Consider the following 18,835-nt stretch of genomic DNA (forward strand, 5'->3'; position numbering starts at 1 on the left):
CCCTTAGTAACAGGCTTAATAAATTCAAAACAGGCCCGCTTGGGTAGGCCCAATAAGTTTCGTCTCCCTCTTTATTACGCTGCACCAGATTGTTGGTTTCGTTTCGGAGAAGAATTAAGCACTCGGTTGCAGAACAGAACAAACTTCTTTCACTCTTTCGCTTCTGAATCTTCAACAATGGTGCTCGAGGTAATCCCAGATTTCCCCTCGTGCGTTGATTTCAGACAGCCCCATACCAATTTCTAGGGTTTTTATTGATGTTGCGGTAACATATGTTTGATTGTATTGCTTTCTTCAACAGGCGACGATGATCTGTATCGACAATTCTGAATGGATGCGTAACGGAGATTACTCTCCTTCTCGATTTCAAGCTCAAGCAGACGCTGTCAATCTCATATGCGGTGCTAAAACGCAGGTTAGGTTAAGCCAAACCGTACAGTATTATGCTTTTACATTTACCCCCCTCTCTATTTTTGTATTTGTTATCATTTCATTAATTTATTTAGTTTTGGAAAATTAGATAGAATTAGAGAAGACTCGGAAATCGGAATGTTATAGATGGCTTGTGCTTGGGTGAACTAAGCGTTTTATTGTTGATGTTGTATTTCAGATTAGGTTTTTAAATTTGAGGTTCAGATAATTGTGTAGGGTTCACTTGTGCTGATGAATTGTTTTGATTTTAATAATGCATACAGTCTAATCCGGAAAATACAGTGGGAGTTCTCACAATGGCTGGGAAAGGCGTTCGTGTTTTGGTTACCCCTACCAGTGATCTGGGCAAGATCTTAGCCTGCATGCATGGTAAGTATTTTACACATTTTTTTGAATGTTTTACCTTTATTTTTATGTGCAGATGTTCTAGATTTATTATTTGGATTATGCTCTGTTGGAAAAACCATTATTTAGTATGAGTGACAATTGAATCTAACCGTGTTATGAAATGGCTATATTTTGTATTCAAGTTTTATTATTAAAATTAGTGTTTTGTTAGCATGTGCCCCTAGGATTAGGGTTAAAAATAAGAACAGTAACTAAATTAAATGTAATGAAACTCTAAAATTAATTTAATACTTTTTTCTTTAAATAATTAAGATGATTGATAGACGTGCTTTTTAATTTTTATTTCATAATGTGTTCCCTAAAACATTAGCAAAAATAATAATGAATGATTGTTGTCAACTACCTGTGAGTTCTTAACGACTTAATGCTGATGCATTTGTATTCTTGTTAAGTCCTTTGAGAAGATATAGAAGCAGATAGCAAGGTTGTCAAATTGAGAGTCTACGCAAACTCATAGAGCTTCCATAAACTTGACTCGTAAACTCGTTCAGAGTTTACCTAATACAAAATTTTATAATTAAAACACCCATTAGAATATCCAAACAATATTTATTACTATATTAGTTATTCAACAAAGTTGGTGGGTAGTGGTTTCTGCTCGTAGGATTGCAATTGGGTTAACCTTGTGTGAGATGGGTCTTTCTCGTCAGCGAGAGTTGGGCCCTGTTCACCTCAATGGAGCAGGGTTCATCTAGGTCTTCTTGTTGGCTTCATTGCAGGCTTGCAACAATGGGTTCCTCAGAGCTGTGTTAATCACTTTGTTGCAAGTAGGTTTTGGCTATGATGTTGGACACAGTTCTAAAGTCAAGTTTGCATGGTTGTGAGGTTGAAGGTTGTACATTCAAATTTCATTATGCCGTGTTTTGGGTTTTTTAAAAGTGATAAAGCACTGTTATTTTGATCTTTTTTGAAGGTAGAGCATCACTCTGGTGTAGACTTATTCAATTGCCCTCTAACTTGCGAGTTTATACAAGTTTATTTGAGTTTACACTGAAGCAAGTTCCCAAGTGAGTTAAGTCAATTTTCCTACCTAGAATCGTAAAATTGCATGATTTTACGAGTTAACTCGCAAGTTTGGCACCGTAGGGAGATGGGATTAACAAATTATGCTGGAATTCTATTAGGAACTGGTCCAAAGCGGCATAAAAAACATAATGGAAAGAGCAAGAAAGTGAAGACTGTTATTCTCAAGAATGTAATAATTACAGAGAAACAATTGGTTCTGGCACTTTGAGGGACCAGAATCCTCCTTCCCACCTATTTCCAATTTCCCAGTACCTGTCTAACAATTAACTCTCTCCTTTAATACTATTTATACCATAGTTATTAGTATTGTATGAATCATACGATTCGTATCCCGATTTGAAACAACAATCATGTCCAGCGATACAAATCGTAGCATGACTCTTTTTAAGCTTGAATTGTTCTCCGTATTGTATGAATCATACAATTTGTATCCCGATTTGAAACAACAATCATGTCCAGCGATACAAATCGTAGCATGACTCTTTTTAGGCTTGAATTGTTTTCTGTATTGTATGAATCGCTTCTGTATCGGATGATTCACGATTTTGGAGCTGTCTTGCACGATCAAAATAACAATTTGGGCTGGTTTGCGGGATCCGACTTTGGAGAAAGCATTTCAGATCACTTTTTCTGCGATTTTTTTTTTCAGGAAAAAGAGGAAAACTGGCGCTTTCAGTTTTGCATGTGCCCAAACTAAAATTTCAATACTTAATTTTAGTTTTCAATTTTCAATTGCCTATTTTTTTATTTGAAGGAGAGGCTCTATTATTAACTTATTAAGCTTTCAACCAATTTCATTGTGAAGAGAAGTGCGATTGTGCAAGTCACTTGCCGCTTGACTGCTTATGCTTTTTATAATTTTTAATTTCCTTTTGTCTTGTGGTGCTTACTTTTTCTTGTGGACGTCCCATGAGTCTATTTCTTGTAACTTATAATTTCCTCTCTCTTATTCTCTTTTTGTTAGCTTTATGGCTTCTACTCTTTTAATTTCTCAACTCTTATTTTTTACTTTCATTTTCAGTTTTTTGAGGTACAAGACTTATTTCTTCTTATTGGTTTTACTTTAGAAGGGGCTGAACACTTTGGGTAGTTACTATTTTTTGTTCTTTTGATTTATGACTTGAATATATGATATATTAGGTTGTTTTTTTTTTCAAGTCACTCATTTTTACCTAAAAATGTCATATATTTTAGTGATCATGTATCTTACATCAGAATATGATTCAATTCATGATTCGTAAAATAGATTTTCCGATTTACGATTCAAATCTCGATTCGATAACCATGATTTATACAATATATTCCCCTCACTTCTTTCTTTACTCTCACATAAACCTTCTTAATAGAACGGTGCGCCCTATCAAGTTCATAAAGGAAATTTTGTATGGTAATATTGTTTAGTTAATTGACTTCAAGTTTGTTGAGCCTATTTTGTTTTTGGATGTTAATAGCAGCTATGTAAAGTTGCTTTCTATAGGGCATGTATATTGGTGAGGTTAAACTTTATCTAAACTCTTTTCTGAAACGATAAACAAGAATCAAACATGTGTGCTGCATATTCTTCTACCATGTTGTGTCATTGTGGATTCTTTCTTTTTGTTTTTTTTTAAAAATGAGTTCATTTTGTTTTTTTTTTTTTCCCAATTTAGGACTAGATATAGGTGGTGAGATGAACCTAGCTGCTGGCATTCAGGTGGCACAATTGGCTCTTAAGCATCGGCAAAATAAAAAGCAACAGCAGAGGATTATTGTCTTTGCTGGAAGGTATGCTTAGCTATATTTTGTGCTATATTGAAATTGTATTATTTGTAGTTATTTTGTCTTAATTATCTTGATTCATGTTTTTCAGTCCTGTCAAGCATGAAAAGAAGATGCTGGAGATGATAGGGAGAAAGTTGAAAAAGAATAGTGTTGCACTTGATATTGTTAATTTTGGTGAAGAAGATGAGGGGAAGACAGAGAAGCTGGAAGCACTCCTTGCAGCTGTTAACAATAATGATACCAGCCACATTGTTCATGTTCCATCTGGTCCAAATGCTCTTTCTGATGTACTTATAAGGTTTGTGGGCTTAATTTCATCTTCTTTTTTTTTTCTCTCTTTCTTTTTTATCCTTTGTTTCTCTCTTAATATAAGTTCAATCTATGTTTCTCTCTTAAGATATTCATGTGTTGTTGCTTTGTGGCAGTACGCCTATTTTTACTGGTGATGGGGAAGGTGGAAGTGGTTTTGCTGCTGCTGCCGCCACCGCTGCAGCTGGTGGTGTATCCGGATTTGAGTTTGGCGTGGATCCAAACTTGGATCCAGAATTGGCTCTTGCTCTAAGAGTTTCAATGGAAGAGGAGAGAGCCAGGCAGGAAGCAGCTGCAAAAAAGGCTGCAGAGGATGCTGCCAACCTAGAGAAGGGAGATGAGCAGCAAGCAAGCTCACAACATGCAACAATGACTGAGCGTGCCGGTGCAGCAACATCTGAAGCTGAGAATAAGACAAGTGATTTGATGGTTGGTGTTTTTGTTGCATTTATCTATGTGTAATTGCTTGTTTTTCTACTTGCTAAACTGGAATATAATAATCTATGCATTATAATATTTGGTTGGTTGGACTACTTTCAGAATTTATAGTAATTCTAGGTAATTAAATTGTGAAGGCATATTAGATGTCTAGGCTTGAAAATTCACAAGGAAGATGGGACTTAACATAGTATTGTTGTTTTTTGTATTGACCTTCAAATGGAAACAGGATGATGAGAATGCCCTACTACAGCAGGCACTTGCAATGTCAATGGATGATTCTGCAATTAGCCATGATGTAAAAGATACAGATATGTCTGAAGCATCTGCAAGTGATCCTGACTTGGCTCTGGGTGAGTTTTTATGTTATTCATTCAGTCTTCATCTAAGAAACAGAGATAATGACATGGGTCACAATGTAGGCAACAGTCACTGCAATACAGTACAATTTAAGTGTCCCAACTCCCATGAGGCATTGAAGTGTGATGTCTGATATCTGTCCAACATGGAAACACGGACACAACTCCTTTTTAAGTGTCCAGCTCTTTATGCGTCAGATTTCTTACATTAAGCATGAACACATGTTTTTGTAAATCGCGTCTTCTTTTTCACATCCCGTCTTTTATATGACAAATGCCTTGTTTATATATCTTGATGATTTAAGATGATTTCTTCATGTGTTTGCACTTTAGTGAAGTAGATAGTTCTAATTCCTTTTTGGTAGGATTTGAATGCGTAGGGTTTGTTTTGTCTGCATATACATATTTACTCACATAACTCCTACTTGTTTTGATGATTTTGATATGCCTACTATGACCTGTACATGGGGTTTAATTAATATACATCTTAGAATTTCTAAGTCACAATAAAGCTTCAGTGGTGGTTATAATCTTTTGTTGGTTTCTGGTCATTTATTGCTTGCAGCACTTCAATTGTCAATAACAGATAGTGCAAAGGATCAATCAAGCCAGTCAGACATGAGCAAATTGTTAGCTGATCAATCCTTTGTATCTTCTATCCTTGCATCGGTATGCCTAATAAATTCCATGATTATTTGTTTTGTTCTTTTAACATAGATTGATCTGCTGTATTTTGTGCACTAAGCGATAATTCATGGGTTCTGCAGCTTCCTGGGGTTGACCCAAATGACCCTTCTGTCAAGGATTTGCTGGCGTCCATGCAAAATCAGTCTGAGGTTAGTCTTTCTATGAAAAAGAATATATTGGATTTGAAAGGAATTTCTTTTAGAAAATTTCAGTGCAGGCCAGTAAACGTTAACCTTGAACACCTTTCCCCTTTCTCCCTTCTTTTAATTGTTTTTTTTTTTTATTAGAAATCCTTTGTGAAGTGTTTATGATGTCTGCCCATTGAATGCCTTAAGGACAATAGTTAGTTTTGTTTTTTTAATATGAAAACATAATCAGACCACACAACCTTGATTATACTAGGTTGAGTAAGAAAATAAATGTGTTCTTAATAACCTAATTTTAGAAATTATGTTACTCATTACTTCATTAGTGCTTGTTTTTAAAATGTATTTTCAGGTTTATATTGTGCCTTTAAGTATATTATTAGATGTGCTTGCGTAAGTTTGCCCTGAAGTGTGTGTGTGTATATATATATTATTTTATTTTAATGGATAACGATAATTTTATAAAAATACTAATATGCTATCAACCTTATGATGTTTTATGCCTTGTGCTCTATCTTAAATTTCAACATTTTCTTTTCTGGGTGGGGGTAAGTGGTATTTTGCTCAACTTCCTGTGCTGCTATCAGTTTTCTGATTGTATTGTTTATCCAGCCTCAACAGAAGAATGACGACAAGCCATCAAACGAGGAGGAGAAGAAGTAATCTTTAAGAGCCACTTTTCCCTGTATGATTTTTATTTTGTTGGTAGCATTCTTCGCGGCTGTTGCTAATCGGGGAACTATTCCAATATGTCTCTCTGCAGTTTAATTGGAACCCAATGCATGTCTCTCGATTGAATATTGGATGATTTTTAACTTAAAAAATGCTCTTGATTGTCATGCCTTATTCTTGGTTAGTGCTTATCATCTGACGAGGGCTTTTAAATGACTGTTTTAATACCTAAGAAAGTTTCAACTATTAAAATGTATTTCAATCTCATCTCCATATTTTGGTAATCCGTTTTAATTCATTGTTACCTTTTATTTTATTAATATAGATGAATGCTTAGGTTATGTTATGCCGGGGATTTATTAGATGAGTTTTATCATGAATGGTCAAGAACATGTGATATATATATATTACTTGATTTTTCTAAGAAGTCATGTGATTTAGAATTTTGGTTATCCATGTATAGTGGTATGATTTAAATTCACTCTTTTCTAGGCTTTCTTATTAGATATGCACCTTCCATCCAATTTTTTGTCTTTAAATTATTTTAAAGTTAAAGCTTGAAATACTTTTAAAAATAAAAGTTATATAATTTTATCTTTTTAGTTTAAAAGAAATGATTTGAGAAAGGGGGCGAGGATTGTAGGAAGAGAGTGAAGGTTTAGTTTTTTCCTAAAAATTCACTCATTTTTTTACATTTTTTTTAGTTAAAGCCAAGTTACTTTTTTTCATTTTTTTTGAAACTGCGAAGTCCAGAAAAAAAAGTTGTAACATTTTTCAATGTTTTTGTTCATGCTGTGTGGAATTTTTTTTTTTTTGAATGAATTTGAGTTTTCATAAATTATATCAACTGCGTAGACTTAACTAAATTTGTTTGACAATGTCAAACTTTTATTTTAACAAAAGAAAAAAGTAGAGCAAACTCCAATTTACATTTCGTTAAGTAGACCCTGGTTTGTTGGAGAGTGTTTAACCTAGGCGAGCCATTTGATAGTGTTAAATGATTCAACTTGTCACCCAAAAATAGTGCAACTAAGTGAAACTTATAAACAATCTATTGCCACTTAGCTGTGGTTGGTTATAATGAAAGTGGATTATAATCTAAAATTAATTTTCCCATTTTCTATAATGTTGCCAGATTGAATTTGAATTTTAGAAGCACTATTTTTTATTTAAAAAAGCTGGGAGTAAGGGATCATTTCTATAATTATACCTATAAAAATATTGGTGAAAGAAAAAAAAATGAGAAAACAAAGGTTAGTTCAGTTTAGTTAATAAAAAATAAAATCATCGATGTGAATAATCTTTAAATTATGAATATTCATTAACCTTAAGGTCTGTCGTGATTTCGGTGAATATCTGAAATTCAACTTAACCTAGACTTTTCGGTTAGAAAAAAAAATGATATGGTTTTTAAAAAATAACGCACTTCAGTGTGTTTATTTGATATGGCACTAAAAAATAATGTACCCTCCCAAGTGCAGCCAATATTAACTATCATGTCATTTGAGCACAAATGCCTTCTCTTGTGTCGATAAGCCAGTTAATTTTGGAGTTATCTCTTACGTCTCTTTCACTTGGGGGGGACTTCATTCCCCGCTTTTGTTAGGATAGATTTTGAAAAGAATAGGAACTTGTTGCCTTGTTATAGGTTCTGATGATTCTTGCCTAGGTTTCGGCCTAATCCCCCACGTGCTTGTTATATTTCTCTTTTTGCTGTCTAATATATTTTGGATCTACATGTCTTGCTTTGGTCCTGTTTCTCATGTCTTGAGATTCAGACCCATGCAACCAGCTTTTTTTTTTTATAAAAAAAAAAACATGGTCTTTTTTACATTTTACGTAATTCTTCTTTTTATTTTGTGTTTTTTTTTTCTTTTCTTTTCTTTTTATTTTGTGTTTTTCCCTTTACTTTTCTTTTCTTCGGTTGTTACAATTCTTATCAAAGACCAGCTTCAAGTCCTGCCGTCATCTTCCTCAATTGCGGCCCAATGAAGTAATGTTTTAAGCCTTTATAGCAGCGCATCGGTGCAACGCAACAAAAAGCTCTACGTTCAAATTTAACACAAATCAAACACATCTTAACCCTTTTTTTTTTCTGATGATACCTTACTTTTAAAAGTCAATTTGTTTTTTGCAAGCGATTCCAATGGCTGTAACACCAAACAAAAAGTTTAGAATTGGCTGAGATTTGTTTCTTTAGGTTTTGATGGATGATAAGAAGTTATCACAATTGGCAGAATATATAGACTCGAAAGTTTGTTAATTTATTATTTTTTTTATGAGAAATAATTACACGGTTACATATTTCGTAGTACTGGTCAATTATTAAATTACAGGCTGCAGAAAAGGTAAAAAAATGGATAAGAAAGAAATCAATTTAAATATCAAGTTCTTACGGGTATTCGCGCGGGAATCTTTACCCGGAAGTTATAATCTGTCCCAGTCGCACGCGTCACTTCTTTATTGGTGCGATCCTTTCCCTCTCGCGCCCTCAAAAAATCTACACTCCATTACTGCAACAGTTCCAACTTTGATCAATGGCTTCTCAAAACCCTAATCAGAGAAATTCTCTGTATCCACAAGTAATCGATTCTAACCCCGATGCTCCCTCACCTCTCCTTATCACCAATCACTCGTCCTCTTCGCAACCCTGCCTCTACCCTTCCGTTGACTACAACGACCTCGTCGAGAACCTATTCTCTGAGGATGCCACCGCCGCCTGTTCCCCCTCTGCGCCGCCGGAGGCCACCGAGGAAGTCCTCTTCCGGATCCCCGGCGCGATCCTCAACCTCGTCGACAAGGACTACAGCGTCGAGCTCGCATGCGGCGACTTCTCCGTGATCCGTCTCCGGCAGGGCGACAACGCCGTCGCCGTGTACGCGCGCGTCGCCGACGAGATCCAATGGCCGCTCGCGAAGGACGCCGCCGCCGTGAAACTCGACGACTCGCACTACTTCTTCTCCTTCCGCGTCCCCAAGGGTTTCGATCCCGATGAAGAAGAGGATGTGCTCAGCTACGGCTTAACGATCGCGTCGAAGGGGCAGGAGAGATTAGTGAAAGATCTGGACGCGGTTTTGGAGAACTGCAGTTGCTTCTCCGTGCAGAGCGTTTCGGAGAATGCGAAGAAGAAAGGGGAGGCTCTGGATGGGACTGTGGCGAGTGAGGTTTCGCCGAAGGATATGGAGTCGGGGAAGAAGAAGGAGATGATGGAGGAGCGGTGCGCGGCGTATTGGACCACGTTGGCGCCCAATGTGGAGGATTACAGTGGAAAAACTGCGAAGATGATCGCTGCAGGCTCTGGACATGTTGTTAAGGGAATATTGTGGTGTGGGGATGTGACCGTGGACAGGTTGAAATGGGGGAATCAAGTTATGAAGAAGAGGATCGCTCCTGGTTCGCATGCTGAGGTTAGTCCTCAGACATTGAAGCGGATTAAAAGGTGGGTTCTGAATCAATTTCAGAAATTCACTAATACTATTATTATTTGAATTTAATTTTTTTGTTTTATTTTTCAAATGATTTTTACATTATCAACTTGGAGTTTAGTTTGTATGTATTTTTAGGGTAAAAACTAGTATGATTTTTAGGGTAGTTGTGCTAGAAGGCACTATACTTATCATGATATTTTGTTATTAGATAACAGTGTGAAAATTCTTTACACACTATCAGTACATAGACTATTTACTCTCACTTCTGAAATGACTTTTAACATAAGAGAAATGGTAGCAATATACTCTAACACACTTTTTTGAATTCATCCAATGTTATTGACTAAAATTTGTTACAAATTTTTATAGGTCTGCTTCTTATTTAATGATTTTTTTTCTTCTAATTTTATAATTTTCATCATATAATAGCATGGTAATATATGATGACTTTAATTTTTATGTATTGTAAGTGTAAATTTTTTAATGTATCAACAATTTAGAAATTATTGTTGGTATGATTTTTAAGGTAATTATCGTAAACGTTAATAAACTTATCATATACAACAATTTATGATTGAATGACAGTGAAAAACATTTTAAACCATTAATCCATACATTATTTATTCTCTCATGTATGCTTCGAGAATAGTGTTAAATGTTTTTTCGCAAGTAGTGATAATTATCAGGGGACATGCCTCTTGTGTCTTCAGTGGCAATTTCCTCCTTAAAAAATTTGAAAATATTAATTAACTTAAATAAAATGATCTTTTTCTTTTACCCTAGCTCTTCCCGGCATATTGCTGTCATATCTATATCCAATGTTTATTAAACGAGGAAGTCAGAGTCAACTACTTTAAGTTGTTATAGTTATCTTTTTTATTTGATCAGTTCGAGTGATTATTTAATTGACAATTTGGACTTTTGGTTTGATATGTATCTCTTTTATAGGGTTAAAAGAGTTACTAAAATGACAGAGAAAGTAGCTAATGGTTTCCTCTCAGGTGTCGTGAAAGTGTCTGGATTTTTCACCAGTTCAGTGATAAACTCAAAAGCTGGAAAGAAAATTTTCAGCTTTCTACCGGGGGAAGTTCTGCTTGCATCGTTGGATGGATTCAGTATGTCAGTTATATTATTGCTGAATTGCTTGAGTTCCAAATTCTAACCAATAGCCAAATATGAAACATCTTTCAAATATAAAGAAAGGAAGAAGTAGATAACCCTCTGTCTTCTTTAGACAAAGACAAGATAATGCGAGATTAATTAATTAACAAAGGAATAAAAAGAGATTAGATTTTAACTTCTTAAGAACTTTTTTTTTGTTAAATTTAGTTTTGTTTTCTACATGGTGGCTTCAGATGGACTTTTGTATTGAGGGTGCAATACTTCAATGTAGCACCTTCATTATGTTTAGTATGAGGGGGTGTATTTGGTCCTACATTGCCTATTGATATGACTTAAATAATGCTTATGAGGCCTGGTCAGTTTTCAGTGGGGTTTGGTTTTATCATATGTCCAAATTCAAAGAATAACCTTGGGCTAAAATTATTCAAAGTTAAATTTATGATGATTTAGTATGATTTTCAGTAAAATTGGAAACATCACATTGAGTTGACAATTTGACATGCTACACATATCCTAAAAACATTTTCACTATTCAATACACAAGCAACTTTCTTCACATCTTTTAATCTTGGGCATTGTGAGGTCTCGGATTGGCATGCATACATCAATTGGTAAAAAAATGGCATTTGGCTTTATGGCTAATGTATAAGGAACGAGACACAGTCACATGGGTTCTTTGTCTGATTTGACTATAGAGGATATACATATGTAGGGGTGCTTTATTGTGATATTATTCAATACATCAGTGAATTTTTTTTTCCTTTTTTGGGGTGGGCGATAGCTGCCACCCCCTGCCCTTAGTATGTTTTGCCAGTGCTGTCTCTTGTAGTATCTATTTTCATATCTAGGATGCTCTTCTATAGAGAGAGAAATGTAATGCACTTGGTTTGGCAGCGCACACATTAGTAGAGATTTGTTTAGATAGAGAACATAGTCGGATTCTGTTAGATAACCCATAGTGGAAAAGTTAGTTAGTTGCATTGGTTAGTCATGTTAGCAAGGAGGGGACCAGGCCTGCCGCTAATTAGGTCCATTAAGGATGGATTTCGGTTATGAACTGTAGACCAGCAACTGCCTATAAATACAAATAACTGTCAACGGCTTAGGGAGACTTTTGTGATTGAGAAGGCAGTGTAAGGAGTGCTTTATGTTCTGTGGATTTTAATAATTCTAAAGTTGGGTAGGTTTGAAAAACATTTAAGTGCATCCCCGATGTGCTTGAGTGTATTGTTAGAAATTGGATATGGGGATCACAGATGATGGAATTGTATTTTCACACGGCTGATTCATGTGCATGTGTTCAGTCATTTCTTTTTCATTTGGATAAAGTTATCCTGCAGTATGTGGAGATACATAAACTTAGAGAACTATTTTGAGTTTGATCTGAGAGACTGTCAGCGAATTGTTAGATCAGCATAACCCAGGATTGTATGTCGTTTGATATGACTGGTGTTAAATGTCAAATTTAGTAAATCAAGATCATTTGCCTTGCCTCTAATCAAACCTCCTTGATTCGTTCACCTACATATTGTTAGGGACCTCCATCCTTGTCCATAATCAATTTTTAGTCATTTATATTCATTTGACTAACAACTCTTATATGATAAGCATCCAAACATTATATTTGGACTGCTAAGATTAGCCAAGCATGATTTTGTTGATTCTTTATCATTTTCCGAGCTAGTTATTGCTTGATAAGTTTGTCCTGGAAAAGTTTAAATTTTCAAATTTAAATACCCTCTTATGTTTCAAACTTCTTGTAAATAGGTAAAGTGTGCGATGCTGTTGAAGTAACTGGAAAAAATGTCATGTCAACATCATCAACTGTGACAACTGAGCTTGTCGATCACAGGTAAAGCTTGATATACGCATTATCTAGAGTGTAAAATACCTATAGATTAGGGATTGAATCTGGCGATAGTATAATATTTGGCTTTCCTAAACTAGTGATTAGAAGTTATGGCTCTCTTGCTTTACTGCTGTGATTAACTGATGATATTATTGGAGCATATGCACACAAGTAATTTTGCACTGGTCTGTAAAATACCCACTTCATATACCCAGAGTTCTAGATCTGCATGCTTAGAGTGGGAATTAAAAATTTATTCCATGTATGATCACAAAGAATGCGTAGATTCTTGAACTCACAAGTATATAATATTCTAGTGATGGAAGTACAAGTGTTTAATATCTTGAAAATCTTAAAGCATTCAATACTTCATTCTTTGAGAGATTAGGATTAGTAATGAATATGATTTTCATTTATTAACATTTGCTCTTAGGCCAGGTAAACTATATTCTATTTTTATGAATGATTTTGCTTACTATTGCCCTAAGGACATTGCTTTTGTTAGATATCACATTGAGGATGTATTGGTAACATTAATTGTTTGTTACACTTACAAAAAAAAAAAAGAAATTCATTTTGATCCCTTAATCATTGCCTAATAGGAAACTTTATTTCATTTTCAATGACATGCTTTGAGAATTTAAGCATAAAATATAGGACGAGTGGAAAGCCATCGTGCTTGTCTAACAGTTCAGAAGTGAATTTGACAATCTAATATAAAATATACTGCAGATATGGAGAACAAGCAGCTGAAGCAACAAGTGAAGGGTTTAGTGCTGCTGGTCATGCTTTGGGTACTGCATGGGCTGCTTTTAAGATTAGGAAGGCTCTCAACCCTAAGAGTGTTCTTAAACCTACCTCCCTGGCCAAAGCTGGTGCTAAAGCTGCTGCTTCTGAATTTAAGTCTAAAAATTCCAAGTAATTTATGCCAGGATATCTTCAATACAGGTTTATCCATCCTACAATCAGAAGCTGCTGCTTATGACTTTTCATTACCCATTTTTTCTCTAAGAAAAGGCAGGGGAACATCAACGCATGATTTGTTGTTGTTCTTACCATGTGAGAACCCACCATGATTGGTCACGAGATCCACTAGTTATATTGAGAAAAAAAGCATATTATCTTTCTTTAACGAGACCATATCTTGATATTGGAGAACATGACTGGATCCAAATCTGTGTGTATGTATATGTGCCTGTGTGTAGCAACTGTATTTATTGCTTGGGCTGTAAGAACTTCACAAATGTATGGTGATGAATGTTGGAAATTAAAATCACTGGTAGTTCTGCTCTCCCATGAAGTGTGTTCTTTGTTGGCATCAGTTGTTTCCGAAGTGCGTTTGTAATCACATATCACTTTCACTCTTTATGGAACCTGGCAGTTTAATGTTGTTTGTGCCACTTTTAGGTACAGACAAATTTTGAATGTGTGGGTAGACGATTTGAAGTTTTGCAAAATCAGTGCTGGAGGAAAAGCTGCCCTGATAAGGTGTATACTATTTATTGTCACTTCAGTTAGTTATACATAATTTTCTTCAGATGTTACTTTTGGATCAACTCAATTTATCATAGAATGCGATATATACATTAGATAATTTCCACCAAACTTATTTCTTTTTAACACGTATTCTGATATTTTCTAGAATATTGAGTTTTAACTCTTTACTTCCCTCTCCTAGCTGCTCACGGGCTCTTTCCTAATACCGTCGGCTTAGTGAAAAATAAATAAATTATCAGTTATATGACATTTCAGTTCAGCATTCGTGGGAGGTGGGACAATGTTAATTGTTAAACACTTTGTTCTACGGACTGACGACTGAGATTGAGCCAACTACCTAACTTTGTCTTCTTTTCAGTATAGCAATATGGGAAAAAATGGTAGAAAATGAAAAGGTGAAAATAAAACATCTCGTTCTTTATTATTTGCTCTCTTTTGTGCGCGATAAAGGGTGTAAAATGAATAAAAAAAGTTAATATTTTGTTTAAAATTGAGTGAAAAAGATATGCTAGTTATTTAAACTTACATGTCATATTTTATTAATATTTTCAAAATTTTCATCACCGAATTATTTTTAAAAAAATATTTGAGATGTTATGATGTTAATTTTTTTAATTTTTTTATTAAATTAATCTTTAAAAATAATAAATCTTATAGGTATTCTTTTTTATAAAGACTAAAATATGATCAAATAGCTATTTTTTTCCTAAATCAGAGATACGAATGTCTCTCAAATAACTAATATCGAACAACACAAATTCTCAGTTAATTTAATGGTACAAAAGGATAATTTTGGTTATAAATTGTTTCTTTGAGGGGATGAATTTGGTCACAACAATTTTAAAAAATTAATATATGGATATTTTAAATATTTTAGTAACGAGTTTTCAAGAAATAATAGGAATAGATATCAATCTGAAAGATTAACTTTTTTTTAGGAAAAAAGATTAACTTGAAAGTTTATTGTTTTTTTTAAGGGTAAAGTTTATTCTTATTATCATTATTATATTACGTGAGCGCAAAATATTTTTATAAACTTTTTGACATCCTATCTTTCAATTGTTTATTTATATTTAACAAACTCAATCCGTCACCTTCTCAAACATAAATTTGGAGAGAGAATCAAATCAGTAGTGGCTTATGGAATCATGAGTTGTTGTATAAGATTAATATTTATTTATTTATTGTGGCACGGGAGGGTAAAGCATGATTGAAGCACTAACTTAAGTTACAATAATGACGTTTTATTTTAAATGTGTATCGCAACTCGCAAGCTCTCAAAATTTCGATGGCCATAATAAACTTCTTTAAGTCTTTGCAGCGAATTCAAGTTTTACTTTTGTGTAAAAACTATGAATTGTTTCACCCTTATTATATATAATATTTTTTGAAAGGCCAAATGAAAATATATTAACGCCACAAAAAGTGAACTACTGCACAAGACTTATTATATATGCATATATGAATATGAATCTTTAACCTAAACCTATCTATATTATAGTATTATACCATTTATAATAACATCCGCTAAAAGATGAGTTATGCTAAAATGTGGCGTGGACATTTATCAGCAAGTTGATTGCTTGAAAAACTATGGTCTTGGATTACCTGAAATTTTATCACAACACCAGAGGAAGGGATATTGATTAGAGGGGTCTCTCTCTCTGAGGAAATTAAAAATAAACAACGTTTCTAAAAGTTTCAAAAATTGAAGGGTTAAAGCACCCTTGTACTGATTGTGAAAACACTGATTTATTATGAGAGGAATTTACCATAATAGTTGACATTAGAATGATATTATATTTTTTTTTGGTATAAATCCTTTTTTTTTTTGTTTAAGTTGGATAAGACTACTACGAAGATAAAGTTGTTCCTCTAAAATGAAACCCAAGATTTAAACTAAAAACTGTCGATTGAACGAAAACAATTTTGCATGGTCATATAATCGGTGGTAGAATTCTAACTGAACATGTTGTATTATTATTAATATTTATTATTGTTTATGGATGAATAATTTGCAAGATATTTTATATCAAAACCATTCATTCTCGATATATCATATGGTCATGATTAACTATTTTTGCAGTTACACTATACTGTACTGCTCTTGAATTCATGACAGGTTCCCTCTAGATACTTTTGGTTTACAAAGTCGTCCAGAATAAATGAAATGGAAAAGCCGTCCAATATGAATTAGCACAATGAACTGTGTACATATATATTTGCCAAAAGACATGGATTCCACTTGATTCCCTTCATTGAACATAATCTCCATGATTTGATTGATATTTTGACATTCTTATCTTTCCTCCGATCCGAATGAAGATGATTTCTTTTATTGTCATTAAAAATTCCCAAGATATATATCTTTTTAAAAGAGCTATATATCACTTCAAATTAAGAAGGAATTTCCCTAGCTTATCGTAGACCCTTTTGAAAATCACAACTTAGAATTTCAGCGCCTAGTTTATGGTCCACGGAAATTTAATTCCTTCTTGATCCATACAATTGGTATCTTTGCATGCCTCCATGGAATACACAAAACTTGTTTTAAGTATGACAGGGAGTGTCACAGAACAGAATTAGCGCTTTCATCCACTCTTTTTTCTTTAATTAGTTAGTGCCCTAAGATTTTGTATATCAAGAACTATTACTTTACAGTTTGTTAATTACTCCTATTTCAATTTTTTTTAACCAATAGTATCTTTTCAAGAGATTAATTTCTTTCGGGGTATAAAGATTAACGAAGAAGTAAATTTTATCTTTTCATACAAAGATCTTTTTCATTTATAAGGTCTGAAATCAAATCAAACTTCTACGTATTCACAGAGTGTGTGATAGGCTTTACTCAACTACAGACATAAAAAATATGTTAGGTTTGAAAATGTATTTTTATTTAAAAACATTTTTCTGCTTCTAAATTTTTTTAAGTTGGATGTTAGTTTATCTAACAAATTTTGGTCGTTTTTAGTCCTAACTTCGAAATGTTTGTTTTTCATGTCAAGCACTATCTAAATTCTAACCCAAATTATTTATTATTTTCATAAATATATGCAAAAGTACTACATTATTTATAATTTATTTCCTATTTTGCGATATGTATGCAGTAAAATAAAGAAAAACTTACTTTCACTGTTTCTTATTTAAATCTTTAAAAACAAAAAGTAAAAGGCGAATAAAAATACTCTTTTACAATTATTTATGAAAGTAAAAATTAAAAAAAAATGTTTTTCAAATTAAATACTCCCCAAAATTCTATCGCCGGATAATATTTTCTAGGTATGGAATTTTAAGTGGCCAACCTCGACCATGTTAATTTGGAAAATAATGGATGCCCTCTACATGCATACTTGAATTTTACATATTAATTATTGTCAAGTTATAATAATTTAATTGAATTTACCTCATCTGTTATGTGAAGGAAGAAAAAGAAACAATATAAGAAATACAATATTAAAATCACAGTACTCATTGATGGAAGAAAGGACAAGAAGAGTTTATTAGGTAAAGGAAAGTGCGCCACTTGGTTTAACTTTAAGGACAATAATTAATGTATGATATTGTTTCTTGTTAGGTCGATAATCTTTTAGCCATGCAATGGAAATGAAATACCGTGGGCAATTTTTGGCACCTAGCAGTTCAGACTTTTTCCCACTATACACCATTAAAAAGAGCTAAATTAACCCTTAGCATAATCAGTGGTTCAATTGATCTTGCAAAGCCTCAACAACGATGGAGGAGGATACAGCACGAAAGGGAAGGGGTTGATGTGGATTAGTGAGTTGGAGCACAAAAGCTGTGTTCTAGAGGTTTCAGACAAGTCAACTATACCAAGTGCACGCCTAATAGGCCCACATTTTTATCAGCTAAGTTTTCTTTTAATAGCCACACTCATTTGTTTCTAAATATTGTGATCAGAATCGGATCATGTATTGATTACCAGCTACCACCACTTGACAACAAAACTAAAAATAAAATAATGCCGACCCTTTGGTTCTTTCTTGGTTGACACATTTTGCATTTACTTTCTTTTTTGACGTTTATCCTTTGGGGGGCATGTAGCTGATGCTGACCCAATAATATATATATATATATACACACACTAGTAACAAGTCCATTTGACTGGCATAAGTAAGAAAAATATAATATTTCATTGTATAGTAAATAAAATAGAGTAAACTCCAATTTTAGTCTTTGAAATTATGTGCGGGAATAAATTTAATCTTCTATTTTATAAAATTCTCGTTTTAATCTTTATCTAATATTACAAAATATCAATAAAAGCTGTAATGGAAAAATTAAAATAAATAACATTTTTCACTATTCGATAATATTAAGAACTATAAATAAAGTCAAGGATTAAAATATATTAAAAATAAAAAAATAAAACGTTTTCGGTCTCTAAAAATAAAGTAGTTTACTAATTCTGAGAGAAGATGTCATATTTAGCCATTGGTGATTTAAAGTACTTGTGTTCATACCATATGTTCTGGTGTGAACTTGGATAGCCCAAAAGGGATTGGAATGATAGCAATTTTGCTTAATCTAAATGAAGGGACATTATTATTGTGGAGTGGGTTACTTAGTTTGGAACACTAATCCGTTTGCTACGCAGAAAACAGGGGGAAAAGAAAATTATTCTCTAAAGATTTAAGCTTGGTGATGGTTATGGAAAATGGTTGCATGCTTAAAATTTTCTCC

General features: G+C 33.6%; 2 protein-coding genes across 2 annotated transcripts; both read left to right on the forward strand.

The window, feature by feature from the left end:
- The first annotated feature begins 100 nt into the window (after positions 1–100).
- LOC100803975 (26S proteasome non-ATPase regulatory subunit 4-like) lies at positions 101–6,520 on the forward strand. Its single transcript, NM_001255493.2, has 10 exons — positions 101–189; positions 302–415; positions 696–801; positions 3,516–3,630; positions 3,716–3,925; positions 4,053–4,365; positions 4,604–4,727; positions 5,299–5,402; positions 5,501–5,569; positions 6,179–6,520. The coding sequence occupies exons 1-10, from the start codon at positions 178–180 to the stop codon at positions 6,227–6,229; spliced, it is 1,218 nt and encodes a 405-aa protein (NP_001242422.2). The 5' UTR covers positions 101–177; the 3' UTR covers positions 6,230–6,520.
- Positions 6,521–8,651: 2,131 nt separating this feature from the next.
- On the forward strand, positions 8,652–13,930 carry LOC100805032 (protein EARLY-RESPONSIVE TO DEHYDRATION 7, chloroplastic). The gene is made up of 4 exons (XM_003537594.5): positions 8,652–9,677; positions 10,615–10,781; positions 12,556–12,640; positions 13,370–13,930. The coding sequence occupies exons 1-4, from the start codon at positions 8,776–8,778 to the stop codon at positions 13,557–13,559; spliced, it is 1,344 nt and encodes a 447-aa protein (XP_003537642.1). The 5' UTR covers positions 8,652–8,775; the 3' UTR covers positions 13,560–13,930.
- The last annotated feature ends 4,905 nt before the right edge of the window (positions 13,931–18,835 follow it).

The sequence above is a fragment of the Glycine max genome, chromosome 11 (assembly GCF_000004515.6).
Source record: "Glycine max cultivar Williams 82 chromosome 11, Glycine_max_v4.0, whole genome shotgun sequence".
Lineage (NCBI taxonomy): Eukaryota > Viridiplantae > Streptophyta > Magnoliopsida > Fabales > Fabaceae > Glycine > Glycine max.

What these genes read in the sequence shown, in the direction of transcription:
- LOC100803975 (NM_001255493.2), top strand. An exon ending in ATTATTGTCTTTGCTGGAAG is followed by an intron (nt 3,631 to 3,715) that starts GTATGCTTAGCT and finishes CATGTTTTTCAG; the next exon opens with TCCTGTCAAGCATGAAAAGA. An exon ending in CTTTCTGATGTACTTATAAG is followed by an intron (nt 3,926 to 4,052) that starts GTTTGTGGGCTT and finishes GCTTTGTGGCAG; the next exon opens with TACGCCTATTTTTACTGGTG.
- LOC100805032 (XM_003537594.5), top strand. Translation starts at nt 8,776, where the DNA reads ATGGCTTCTCAAAACCCTAATCAGAGAAATTCTCTGTATCCACAAGTA. An exon ending in ACATTGAAGCGGATTAAAAG is followed by an intron (nt 9,678 to 10,614) that starts GTGGGTTCTGAA and finishes TCTCTTTTATAG; the next exon opens with GGTTAAAAGAGTTACTAAAA. An exon ending in ACTGAGCTTGTCGATCACAG is followed by an intron (nt 12,641 to 13,369) that starts GTAAAGCTTGAT and finishes AATATACTGCAG; the next exon opens with ATATGGAGAACAAGCAGCTG.